General features: G+C 30.8%; 1 protein-coding gene across 2 annotated transcripts in view; it reads right to left on the bottom strand.

Moving 5' to 3' along the window:
- LOC118189864 (mucosa-associated lymphoid tissue lymphoma translocation protein 1 homolog) overlaps nucleotides 1-14,174 on the bottom strand; it is a 77,144-nt gene continuing 62,970 nt past the window's right edge. The window contains exons 16-18 of one of the 2 annotated variants that reach the window (XM_035360557.2): nucleotides 12,250-12,428; nucleotides 10,601-10,714; nucleotides 1-724 (exon numbers count right to left, since the gene is read on the bottom strand). In XM_035360557.2, coding sequence (XP_035216448.2) covers nucleotides 503-724; nucleotides 10,601-10,714; nucleotides 12,250-12,428 — 515 coding nt within the window. In that variant the 3' untranslated portion in view covers nucleotides 1-502. The remainder of the gene's footprint in view (nucleotides 725-10,600; nucleotides 10,715-12,249; nucleotides 12,429-14,174) is intronic. The other variant, XM_035360558.2, reaches the window with a different exon arrangement.

Raw genomic sequence — 14,174 nt, 5'->3', positions numbered from 1 at the left:
TAGTTTCTCAATATATTTATGTAATATTTTAAAACTGACTAGATTATGATATACATACAAAACAAGCTTTTCTTATAATCTCGCATAAGTCTGTTGTCACTGTTTTTATTATTAATTCAATTAACTATAATATTTGAAGTGTTCACAGTTCTGCATTTGAAATTTGGATACATATTTCAAACATGATACATGTTAAAATGTACATTATATACATAATGTCCACAAAAAGTCCTTAAGTGGTCTGTTCATCATAGTCATACACTTCCAAGTACGAAAATATTTTAAATAATGGAACTATTCATGTTTTGGCACTTCCAGCCCATATATTTTATATTTAGAGAGGCTGGTGGTCAAGACTTGATGTTGTGTTTGACTACTGTAGGCACTTAACGATATACATCTACGAAATACGAGAAAAATTTCATGTATAAAAATAAGTATAAAAGGTAAAAATTTTGTCTGGTAAAAGTCTGCTAAAAAATGGTAAAAGTCTTTGGCATAATTAGTGATCAAGAAAAACATTATCAACTTCTGATGAAACACTATTAAATAAATTTAGGTCTTTAGGTCTTCCAGCATTATTTTTTGTTTCTTCATTTGATTTCAGTTGATTAATAGAAAGTTTCAGTTCTGCTAGTTTTCCAACTGGCATGGAAAATTCTGTATCTATTTGCTTGTCTTGCATACAGAACCTGAGTAACAATTTGCCATCCAGGAATAGACTCTGAAAAATGAAAAATAAATATAATAAATTCAAATGGCTTCTTTGTCACAATATTTTATAATTTTAAAAACTCCTCATTTGGGCACTTATCCCCAAATTGAGACATTTACACAGCATTCTCCATTAAAACTTTTTGTCACAAATTTCATTGGCAATCTAAATTAAATGTAAACTAATGCTTTTTAAGTCACAAGATTTAATGTTTAATACATGTTCTAATTAAGTTTTCATATGCAATTCACTCAGTTTTATGACAGTTAAAAGCAGAAATGGGCCACATATGGTACTATAGTTGCCCATTATTTAAGGCAGCTAAAGATTTAGCCTTGCTGATAGGTTTATAATATTTAATTGTATGGTAATGGAAGAAATAAAAGAGTAAAATCATATAAATAAATAAAAGAATAATTAAAAAAATTAACAGAAGTTACAGAAGATAATAGTGCCCATTCAATAATCTTTGCATATAATAAAAGTGTCTCTGTGTCTTTTGTTCATGCTGCACATACGGTAATAGACCCACAGCTACAAAATCTAGACCTCCAAGCGATTTTCTCAAAATTTGAATTAGATTTTTTTTTAATTTTATCTTTTCGATTTTAGCCCACCAGCGGCCGAGCGGTAAAGTCGCTGAACACTGGTAGTTTGGTCCGAGGTTCGAAACCCGCGAACGGGCTGGCTGCATGGTTGTTTTCGTGGTTTTCCCCATGTGTAACGTGTATACGAGCCAGTTTCCCTTAAAAAGTCCTCCACGAAGGCATCCCTCCTCTTAGGCAGATAGCCCTCGAGGCTTTGCCATAATCACACACACACTTTTCGATTTTATTGCATCATTTTGAATAGTTTTATTCTTTTAGAAATGTTGTTTTGGCAACAGTTTTTCATTCCATTGTATACTGGACTGCTGATTGCTAAAAATCAGCACTGTTGCCACTTAAAAAAATGAAGGCGATAATTCTGTGCAGTTTTTAAATTTAATGTTTCGCTTGTATACTGGACGTTTGTTGACAGAAGGCAACAGGAAGTTGGTTAATTTATTTATTAGGATAATTAATATTTGTATTAAGGGATATTGCTTATTTCATTGTAGTTTTGTTATAGTCCAAAGGAGCTTTGTCCCTGAAGGACTATTGCTTTTGTTTTGCGTTTTTGCGTCGAATCACTTTTTAAACTGTTGCCACTAAATGTTAGAGACCTGCATTATATTTGAAGAAATTAAATAAGGATGAATCTGCGTGAATTAATGTATGTTTCTCGTGTTGTGATAAAACAACAGTATCTAGTGCCATCCAGTTTTGAATGACGTAATCCTACTGCGAATATGGGCATCTGAAAGCCCAAATTTGAAATTTGGAATTTGTTTTATTATTGATTTTGTATTCTTTAAAACTTTAACGACTTTTTGATTAACAAACTCAACGATTTACAAGCAAGCAATACACTCTATGGGGAAAAAACTTTATTTCCAGAAGCGGAACTGTGTGTTGGAAATTCTAAAGATACACTCATTTGAAAATTATTTTGCGACATTGCTGTTGAATTGAATTTTGTGGTTTAAGTGCACCGAACATAATATTTAATAAATAAAGGTAACACACAAAATGCTGAAAAATGCCCCTTTGGAAGTAATTTAAAATGTCAAACCTTTTAGATTTTTTTTTTTTTTTTTTTTAATGTAGTTGTTCTGCAGTAAAATTCGGCACAGATTTTAAATTTAATGTTTGGTGTTACCTTCAGGCATTTTTCTCGCACATTTAAAAGCCAGACGAAAGCAATAAAATAAAGACAGAGCAATTTTGCAAAAGTAAAAACAAAGCAAGGGAACAAAATTAGCTACACAAAGGCCCATGTACTTCATTTTCAGTAACTCAAGAAAGTAGCATTGTTCAGCATATCAAAATTATATCAATCGCAGAGTTTTCTATTTCAAAGCAAACTCTTAAACATAGTGTAACAAAACTTTCAAAGAATTTTAAGTTACTTTCTCAAGAGAAGATAATTTTCTTGGGAAGGGAATATAATTATTTGAGACACTTTCAAAAAACATTTCTGATAACAAACAAAGGCAGGCTAAAATTTAAGTACAGTACATGTCACTTAATGTGATTGCAGTTAATCTTCTCACTTGAATATTGTTTATTGAACAGCCAAAATTCCATCTGTTTATATATGAAAACATGAAAAATATGCTACTTATTGTGATCAACAAGTCATATATGATCAAAATATTAAAGAATGAGTTTTTTTAAAAAGTAAATTTCCCTAATAAAAGATAAAATCATCATATAAGGTTGAAATATAGAGAATGGAAATTTCCAAATGACATGCACAGGATTAGGTAGTCAAATAGCTTGATTTAAGTCGACCATGTACAAAGGAATCAACTTTCTAAATTTTAGGAAGATCTACTGGAGTGCCAAGTTTAATGAAACTGAATTCTAGATGAGCATGATTTTTCATGCAAAAATTTTCTTTGTGTTGCAAATATGACCTATTATAACCCCTTTTCTGCATCATCTCTCCTCCTTGAAATAATTCTAACTTTTACATGAGATTTAGTTTTTATTTTAAAGGGATATAGCAATTACTTCTACTTCGTTTTCACTGCCACTGTTTGTATTAAGAACTGACTGTTCCAGCCTAATTAAGATGCAAAAACGAAACTCGAAGTTACGTCATCTGGAAAGCAGAGTCGTGCTGACAGCTGATTGGCTGCCGTCATATCTACTTCATGTATAAATATCTCGCATCACTCTGGCTTAGTCCTTCTTGTTCCTGTATTCATTGCTCCTGGTGTGCTGTTCCAGTTCTCATTTGGAGACATTCTTGCGACGAGTGTCGTCCAGCATTAAGTGCTGTATTATTCCGGGCAATGTTGAATCTTCCAAGGTTAATAGGCGTCCAATTTCAAATTGTGGTTCCCGGTGAGCAACTGCAGTGGGCGGCATCCTGTTTCCATGGTTAAGTGGCGATAAATATCACGTTGTGGTTCTCGGTGAGCAGCTACCATGGGCAGCATCCTGTTCCAGGGTTAAGCGGCAATAATTCTCAAGTTGTGGTTTCCAGTGAGCAACTGCTGAAGGCGGCATCATTAACACAAGTGTTTTTCAGGTCTAGCGGCGAAGTTTTTCCAAGCTGTGATTTCCCGTAAGCAACTGCAGTGAGCAGTTTTTACAAATTCAAGTACATTCATGGTTTAATTTTTCAGGTGCCTTCTTGGCCAAAAGTATAGACCTATTTAGTCAAGTGAAATTCAAATTAATCAGTTTTGTTCTGTGATATGTTTTTCGCGAGATATTGAATGCCAGTATTCACAGAACAGGTAATATATTTATTGTATCATTAATAGTGTAATATTCTTTAAAGGAAAAACCCTTGGGGTTTATTGAATAGTTAACTAAGTGTAAAACACTTGATCCGCAAAGAATGTCATAAGAGTATTAATAATTGGTTTCTGTTAAGTTGGCACTTATGTAAAAATGCAACAAATTAGAAGATGCTTTCATGATAGTAATCCATGGAAGTTTTTTCAATTGTAATGAATGAGATTGCTTTGTTTATTTCTATTCTAATCTGGGAAAAATTCACACTGAAAGAGGATTAACCTTCCAGCATGCGCGCTCAGCAATTTTACATGAGCACGTGCGCGTCGTATTTTTTATGACATCCGTTATTTTACCATTTTTCACACGAAAAATGACAGAAATGAGTGAATATTGATAATAAATTTGTTAAAAAAAATATTAATCTTATTATTGCAAAATACAAATGATATCAGATTCAACTATAAGTAAATCATTTTAAGTTCTTATGTTAGTGAGATGGAAATGCAATGATGTATTTCATTATAATAAATTTTACATTTATTATTTTATAATTATACTTTAAAATCGAAGCTAATTTTAATATTCATCAAAGACAAGTATAGACAATAAAAAAGGAGAACACCTTGGTGTTTAGCATTACATACTTCTGCAAGGAAATTTACTTCTTACAAGCTACAAAAACGCACTTTAAACTAACTTTTTAAACTTTTACAGGGTTCATACAAATTTCTGCACACGGAAATTAAGTACTTTTGAGGACTTTTAAGGACCATTAATGATAAAAATTAAGGACCTATGAGCAAATGCGAACTGAATAAATTCAATTAATAATATTATCTATGCCTGCATTTCATAATTGTAATACCATACTAAAAATAAAATAGATCCCTAAGTAATATGCATTATTACTAAACATGAATTAAAATAATTATTAATAAGTTTGAGAATAAAATAAACTGAGGAATTTATAGAAAGACCTGCTGATTAGAACAAACCTGAAAGGCCTGATGTACACACGGATGGCAAGTGTTGAAAGTTAGTCAGGCTCTGTTTCACGCAGTTAGTGTCATAGGTTCGTGTAGAGTTCCACTTGGAACCTTAAAGTATATTAAATGGTTATAAACCATTTAATATACTTTAAGGTTCCAATAAGCCATTAAAGCACCAGAGGTGATAAGTTATTTTGTATTAAGTCTCACTAGATGCAAAGAAAAAGTTTTACTTGAATTTTTACATTTTTTATTTTATCTTGTGACCTCAGTGGGCATTAATGAAAGGCAATAAATCGCTTTAATATGTAGAGATAATTTTTAAGGGTAAGCAGTTAGTTATAAATAATTAATTAGGTAGTTTGATAATCTTAGTCATTACGGATTTACATGACCACTATTAAATTTAATTTTTTAACAAAATTTGTTAAAAAAGCCCTATTAAAATCAAAATCTATTAAAATTTCACAGTTTAAAGTACATGTAATTTATGGCATTGATTCTTAAACGATATTAGGATTATTACGATTAAAAGCTACAAAACATTTATGTTTTGTAACAAAAACACTCAACAAAATGTTTATCGTCATTTTAATTTGAAGCCTTCTCAAACATTTTGGCTAGTTTATATCGATTTCCTTCTCTTTAAGCATCTTTTCTAACAATTAGAGATTTGTCTTAATATGCAAACCAATGCCCTCACTAGTTTCTGCATGCGTTATCTCCTCAGTTGTCAACCTCCCCATAATGTACCTATGAGAGTATTTACTTTATCTGGTAAAAGTTAAATAGTCTAAAACCCCCGACAGACGTAAAGCATATTATCGCTATGTCTGAAAGTAACTACAATATCAGACAAAGGTTTAAATAAGAGGCTTATTTAAAAAGAACATAAAGGCATGTTCTGATGCTAACAAAATAAATTACAGCTCACGGTGACGTAATTAAAAAAGAACAGTTAAATTCAAACTAAAAATGTGGAGTAGTAATCAAAGACTATACAATTTAATTAAAATTTAATCTGGCTCAGTAACTCTATCATATAAGGAAATAGAAACGGGAAATTATAGTAAAGGCTGAGATCATAAACAGTTGGGTAATTTACACAATAACTGCACATATCTTTGAAGAATAATTTTCTTTATGTATTCAGTTTCTTTCTTCAACAAGTTTCCTTTTCATTTTAGAATTTTTGGATTTAATTAAGGATTTCTGTTATTCTAAAAAACACTAAATGCATTTAGAATGTATAGAAAAAGCAGCTAATTTTATTTCTTTAGTAATATGAATATTTAGAAGAAATACGAAATATATATGGTAAAGGCCGATTACAGAGCTGATGTGGCAGAATTCAGTGACGCACCGAACAACAAAATCTAGAAATGGCAAAACTGTTAGAATTTAGAGTAGGCATTTGAAGCAGAATTTAGAAAGGCACTAGGCAGCAGAATTTAGGATCCACAGAGATTGCATCAGGTGGAAAAATGCCTAGTGCCAGCTGTGTGTATGATGCATTAAGACATATTAGATGAATCTTTTAAATTGTAAGTTTTCAATTTCTTTATTAATAAAAAAATTTCTTTCTATAATTTCTGCCCATGTGATAAGATTAGAAGCATTTTTGATATTTTTCATGCTTGAGTCTATTGAAAAGTAGAGAAAATAAAGGGAAGATAAGCATGTTAAAAGATTCTAGTATCAGAAGTAAAACAATTATTAAATATTATGTTTTCATTGTTCTTCCAGACGTTCCCAAAAAATAAGAAATTCATTGCAAACTTTCTGTAAAATACATCCATTACGTATTTTACAGTTTCCGTGGTGTTGATACCATGGAAACATTTCAAATTTTATCACATATTTCTAGAATCGTGGGTCTATAAATCTTGCCTTCAAATCCTTCTAAACCTTCCAAGCTGCAATGTCTAAAATCCTAAAGAAAAATTACTTTTACGAATTCTATAAGAGCAAAATGCCAGAAATATTTTGAGAAAAAAAATCAGAGGGGGAAAAATGTAAAACTAAATTCAGAGAGAAAACTGATGCATATTCTGAGACAATAACATGGGAAAAACACTTACAATAACTGGACAAACATAAAAAAATTTAAAAAAAAGATATTTTTAATTAATTACATAGCTATTTTGCTTTTGTTAGGAAATGTTTTGTAAATTATGCTTTATGCCATTATGTTTAAACCTTGTTTATTTTTCAGATTCAAAATATTGTATAATAAGTTGCTTAAATGAAAACTTTATGATAGCGAAAAACAAAAATATTTTATTTTAATGTTATTTTTAAAATATAATTCCAATATATTACCATTATTTTAATGAAATTTATCAAAGTTATGATGTTTTAAAAAAACCGTCGAACAATTCTGATTTCGGAACTAAAAATTTTCCATAGAAACTGATCTTAAAATCACCAAAATGTTAACAAGTTGCCAAATTTAGAACCGTTTAATAAAAGAATTCCCATCCCCAAAAGCGAAAAATTGTTTAAAAGCTCTTCATTGGAAAAAATGAATTTCGAAAGGCATGTTTCACTTCTAGCTTAGAAACTCAATTATCCCATCATTTATATTAGAAATAGAAACAAATTATAACCCATGAACCCATTCAAGAGATAACTATATATGTCAGTGAATCGCCAAAATATTCCTCCAAAATGCTAATGCACACTCAAAATGGGAGTTGTGAAAACAGACAGAAAATTCAGATGATTAAAATTAAGGACTTTCTGCTGAGTTTGGTCAAAATTTAGGACTTTTAAGGATCAAAAATCGATTCCAAAACTCTTAAGGACCATACAAACCCTGTTTTAATGTTTTTATTTATTTCTAAAAAATAGAAATAAAAGAAAATAAGGAATAGAAATCCCTATTGTTCTCCCATCCAAAGGTTTCCTTGTCTTCCTTTTCTTTGTCTTGTCTCCCTTTATTCTTGAAAAATCCGAGCAAAATCAGCTGGTTGCACAGAATTTTTTTGCAATGAAAACTGATATAAAATTTACAGAGCCAAATGTATTCAAATTAAAATAATACATGGCAATTAATAACAAAAAATTACAAAATATTTGAGAAAAATATATTTTCTGAATTTTGTGTCGTAACTTTTATGAAAAAGCTGCCACGTAGCACAAAAGCCCAGTTAAAAAAAAAAAGTCAAATGTCTTCCTGTTGGCACATTCCATGATGTGGGGGAAGAGTAGAAAGGAGGAATAGAAGTAATCTTCAGAAGTCTCAGCTTCGATATGCAAAAAAATGTGCATTAAAAACTGAATTTTTCATAAATTTTGTGCATCCTGGCAGATTAAAAAAAAAAAAAAAAAAAGTGCACAGCACTGCCAGAGTTAATAAAATTTTAATTTGACTGTTCTTTTAACAGCAAATATAGTTGGTATATTTGTGATACCAAACATGTTTTCATAAATAAGTAGGCTTAAAATTGTACATACCTATATCAAAATATTTAAATTGTTAAATGTGTTTTAATATTAAAAAATTTTAATTTAATAATATTTAACAATAATTTAAAATTAATAAATTTAATATTAAAAAAGGAATAGTTGAACTTATAACTGAAAGATTAGATACTGTCATTGCTGTGTCATGTAAAAATGTATAATTTTCTTTTAAGATAACTACTTTCCATGCAGAAGTAGAAGGTAATAAAATAATGAGAGAAGCTTCCTACAGTTGTGAGTTCAAAACACATATTTCAAATATTATCAAAAATATTAAACAAGCCTTCCCCCCCAAAAAAAATGAAACAGAGGAAACAAAAGGAAGAGAGAAAAATAGCAAATAAGAAGACATCTAGAAAAGTTTTGTCCAAATCTTTTGTTTCTTGAAGCATCTATAAAGAAAAAGGGAAGATTTGTTTTATTTGGTGATGAAGCCAAGTAAGCATTGAAATATATCCTAAATTTTTCTGAATGGACAATTTGTACTTGTGTCTCTTTTAGGAGGAAAACAAAATGCATAAAAATAGTGTGTCAATAAAAATAGTGAATATTATTTCAGATGTTGCTGCAGAAGTAAAAGATTGTGAAATAATGTACACTTCTCTTAAAGGAATTACTGCAAAATCCTCCTTCTTCCTTTCTGATAATTTTTCATAAAATATTTTGTTACATAAAACAATACAGATTTTATCATTCTGCATACATTTTAATAATTATATTAAGAACAAATTTATATGACAAAATGTAACTTTAACTTTTTAAATCTTTAATATTTCAAGTGGCCACTTCAGTTGGGTTCATTATAGGTACAATTAAAATTTGATAAACTCACTACTGAAAAATAAATGGTAAAATTTCAATTTTTTACTTAGTTTGGGAGCTGATGTGATATTACAATAAAATAAGAATTTAAACACTGATAAAAATCTACTTATACTAGAATTATTTCATGATAACTGACTGAATGTCTTTATGCCACCTACTACAGGAATCTTAATTTAGCTAGATCAAAGAAGGTTTATTATGCATGAAACAACAGGAGCACACACTCATGAAAATCACTTTTTGGGGAATCATCATATGAAATTCCATAACTTTTCCAGATTTTGACTAAAATATTTAAATTCCCCAACTTTCTTGGTCAGTTTTCGAATTACTTAACTTTTCCCAGTTTTCCAGGTAGCGTTAGAATCCTGAGATAAATGACACACACTAAAGAGCATTTATCCCACTTACATTTCCATATGAAAATAGTTCTTTTCAAAATGACTGAAAATTTTCTATTTCTGTTTGAGATCTGGAATTTAGTAAATAAAACTTTTTATGCACCTTTTCACTTTGCTAAATGTTTAAAGTTTTGAACTAAAAAAAAAAAAAAAATAATAATAATAAAGATATTTAAAGACACATATTTTTATTTAAGTGATTAAGTATCAAGAACTTTAAATCATTAAATAATTTAATAACTTTCAGAAGTCTGTGACTAGAAACATACATTTTTCATTGACTAGTTTATAATATTAAGAAACAAACAAATGCAGTTGTCATTGTCAAATGCAATTGTTGATAATGCTGTTATTCTAAGTGATGTACTCTAAAACATAAAAACTTCTCTCTTTATTAAATACCATGCTTGGCAACACATAACACAATTTCTGCTCTTTAAATTTTTACTTACATAGAGTTTTCATGTAATTATCAATTATTCTTTTTTTAAACCATAATTAGTATATGCATAGGTTTAAATAATAAGATAATAATTTAAAAGAGATTAGATTCTTTCTCACCCGTTAAAGAAATATTCTTCACCAATCTAATATACAGTTTTTAATAAACATTAAAAAAAAGGAAGAGTGAAAGAAATGCAGCTTTTTTTTTTTAATTTATAAATAGTTAATAACAGGCCTTGCATTCACTAATTAAGTAGTTTTACTGATACTTTCTCATTAGAGCATCCACTACATAAACATTTATGCACAATGTGAGATCTTAACATTTAAGATTGGGAAATAACATTTAAAATGTGGTACCATTTTACAAGAAGACTCAAAAGTATTTCAGTATTCAATGCACAAATATTAAATAATGCTTACCTTCATTTTATGCAAATCGTGAATCTCTTTTATAACCAAAACATTCCTTGCATCCAAACACAAGGGAATATCTCTTAAATGAACACCCTCAATAGGTATCACTTTTATATCAGGCTAATGATAAAAATTATAATTAACATTCATACTAATTAGTTTTTGTTGATTTAAAAACTCAAATATACGAGGCGCATTCGGAAACTAAGTACCGTGTTGAAAAAAAGAAAAAAAAATAGTAAAACAATTTTTTCGAATCCAATTTTATTTTTACATGAAAATACATGTCTTAAACTATTTTTCAACATAGTTTCCGCCAATGATCAAACACTTGTCATAGCGGGTGACCAGTTTTTGTATACCATCGTCAAAGAAACTTCCCGCCAGTTTCGATAACCACGACTTTATAGTATTTTTCATGTCATCGTCAGATCCAAAGCGCTTGCCACCAAGCTCGCGCTTCATGTGCAGGAACAAGTGATAGTCGGACGGCGCCAAGTCCGGGCTGTACAGCGGGTGATCGAACTTCTCCCAATGAAACTGTCGAATTAACGATTGAGTGACACCAGCAGTATGGGGCCGAGCATTGTCATGGAGCAACACAATTCCTTTACTGAGCATTCCTCTTCGTTTGTTTTGAATGGCACGCCTTAGTTTTGTTAAAGTATCACAATATCGTGCCACATTAATGGTTTCACCTCTGGGAAGAAATTCAGTAAGCAAAATGCCTTTCTTATCCCAGAAGACAGTGCACATGATTTTTTGTGATGACATTGTCACTTTGAACTTTTGTATTTTCGGAGAATGAGTGTGTCTCCACTCCATCGATTGTTGTTTCGATTCTGGTGTGAAATGACACACCCAAGTTTCATCACCTGCCACAATTTGGTTTTAAAAGATTTCTCCCTCATCACTGTACCACGTGAGAAATGTCAGGGCACTACCAAGTCGCTTTGTTTTGTGAACATCAGTGAGCATTTTGGAACCCATCGGGAACACAGTTTGCGATAATTCAAGCGTTTAGACACAATTTCGAACAAAACAGTACGTGAAATTTGTGGAAATGCCTCTGAAAGAGTTGTCATTGTGAAGCGTCTGTTCTCATGAATTGCTTCATCAACTTTCCTTACCAAATCATCGGTGACAAAAGAAGGCCGACCACTCCGAGCCTCGGCGTGGACATTTGTTCGACCTGCATTAAACATTCTTACCCACTTTCTCACCATTCCATCACTTATCGCGTATTCACCGTAAACTTCTGTCACTTGACGATAAATTTCGGCCGGTTTAACATTCCTCGCGTTCAAAAATTTAATCACGGCACGAATCTCACAGTCAGTGGGAGAACTAATTGTTTTAAACATTTTGAATGTGCACAGCAAACTGAAAACACAACATAGAGCAACCAAAATGGCGACAACTGAAAGTCAGTGCGCATGCATGGGACGCCTAACACGGCGCTGCGACAGCGCTAGAATGAAATGGTACTTAGTTTCCGAATACACTACGTAATTTATATATGTTAAAGCACATTAGGTAATACCTTTTAAAAATATATATTTTTATAAATTAAAAAATCAGCACATAATAATACTTAAAAATGAGAAAAATTATGAACATAAACTATTTCTATAAGCAAACATAACCTTACTTACTGAATTAAAAAATATATTCACTTCCATATCACACAAAATTTTTAAAGGTGCATCTTCCTTTGTATCTATATATACAGTAACATCAAATGCATTACAAAATACATCCATATAATGCTGAAATTCTAATACGATGGTTGATTTAAGTTTGGCCAGGTCAAATTTTTTATAAACATGTGGACCTAAAAAAGAAATTAAATCAGTCATGGCTATATAGTATTTTTATCTCATGTACTTCAAAAATGTATTCACATATATTTGAAAATGTTTATAATTTTCAGGTATTGCTTTTTTGTATTTTAATATTCAATTATTTCTTAAGTTCAAATGATTCTACCTTAAGAGAGAGGAGGGGAATTAAACAGCATTCCCTCCAAGAACTTTTTCAATAAGGTAAAATATTAAATAAAACATATTAAAGTATATATAAATCAAACAGAATTTTTGAATTCTACTAAAGCGTTTTCATTAATTAATAATAATAAAAATATTAGTTAACACTTAAATTAAAATTCAATCTGTAAGCTGCTAGAGAATTTTATTATTATTAGTTTGTATTTTTATGCAGGCTAGAGCACACTGGAAGAAAAGTTAAACAGACATTATATATCCAAGATAGCACACACAATTAGAAATATCTTTAATTACTTAAATTAATGATAAAATATATGATATGCATAACACAAAAGCATATATCCCAGTAATAAAATTCTTATTACATAAAATATCATAAATATAGGATATATCAGTAAACTGTGTGATTTTTAAAACATAATAAATATCAAATCACTGCATTTATTTAATTTTAGCAGATATAAACATATTTTATGTACATTACTTATTTCAGGTGAAACATTAAAGATTTTAGTTTCAAAAGTCTTGTTAGAAATTTGAATTGAAGGTAACAAGATTGTATTTCACATGAGCATGTAAATTGAAGGACCTATTTTTGGGGCACAATTTAATAAAAAGTTCAGTTGAAAAGCATATTAACTGGATAAAAATAATATAACACATACTAGATCAGATAAAACTCAGTACCTAAATAAAAAGCAAAAGCAGTTTAGGACAACAGTCAAAATTACTACCTTAATCTGCTTAGAAATCAAAAGAATTCTGAGAACATTTTATTTATGAATTCAGCTTAGTTTTGATTGACAGCACTTAGATAAAGTAAATATTTTAACATAATATATAGTGTGTCCATCATGGCACCCTTTTGTTTAGTTACAGGAAAGCAATATAGAAATATAAAATGTTTACCAAACAAAAGGAAAACTCTCCAAGTTTCCGTAGTATTATGTGCAAGCACAAGCGCACACAGGTGATGACGCAGCACCACAAAATGCAAAGGAGCAGATCAGCCCATCCATGCCCACACCAGTAGAGATGTGGTCCATACAGAGAAAAGTTCAGTGTGTTCTGTGGCTTGTCAAATTTGAATCCGTGACCAAAGTGCAACGTGAATATCATCGCATGTACAACGAACTGCCACGTAGAAATAACATTAATCGATGGGATAAGCAGTTGAAGGATATTGGCAGTTTGTTGGATAAACCCCATTTTGGCAGACCATCGGTCATGACGAGTCGGTAAACGCTATACAGAAGAGTTACCCAAGAAACTGTTACAAATTGCAGCTGTTGCATGCTATCAAACTGAGGGATAGACCCAAATGATTTGAGTTTGCTACAGATATGCTTCATGAGGTCAACAATGATAACCGATTTCTGCAGAAGATAGGGATGAAGCGGCATTCCATGTTAGTGAACATATTCATCCCATAACATCCGAATATGGGCTGCTGAAAATGCTCATGCCTACATAGAGTATGAATGTAACAACCCTAAAGTAAACGTGTGGTGTGGCCTGATGCATGATAAGGACCATTTTTCTTTGCAGAGTAGAATGTGACAGCATGGAACATC

This window comes from Stegodyphus dumicola, chromosome 2 (assembly GCF_044657685.1).
Source record: "Stegodyphus dumicola isolate Sdum_Otavi_A_Nest chromosome 2, ASM4465768v1".
Taxonomy (NCBI): domain Eukaryota; kingdom Metazoa; phylum Arthropoda; class Arachnida; order Araneae; family Eresidae; genus Stegodyphus; species Stegodyphus dumicola.
The sequence above is the reverse complement of the archived record's forward strand: the minus strand, read 5'-3'. Positions and strand labels throughout refer to the sequence as shown.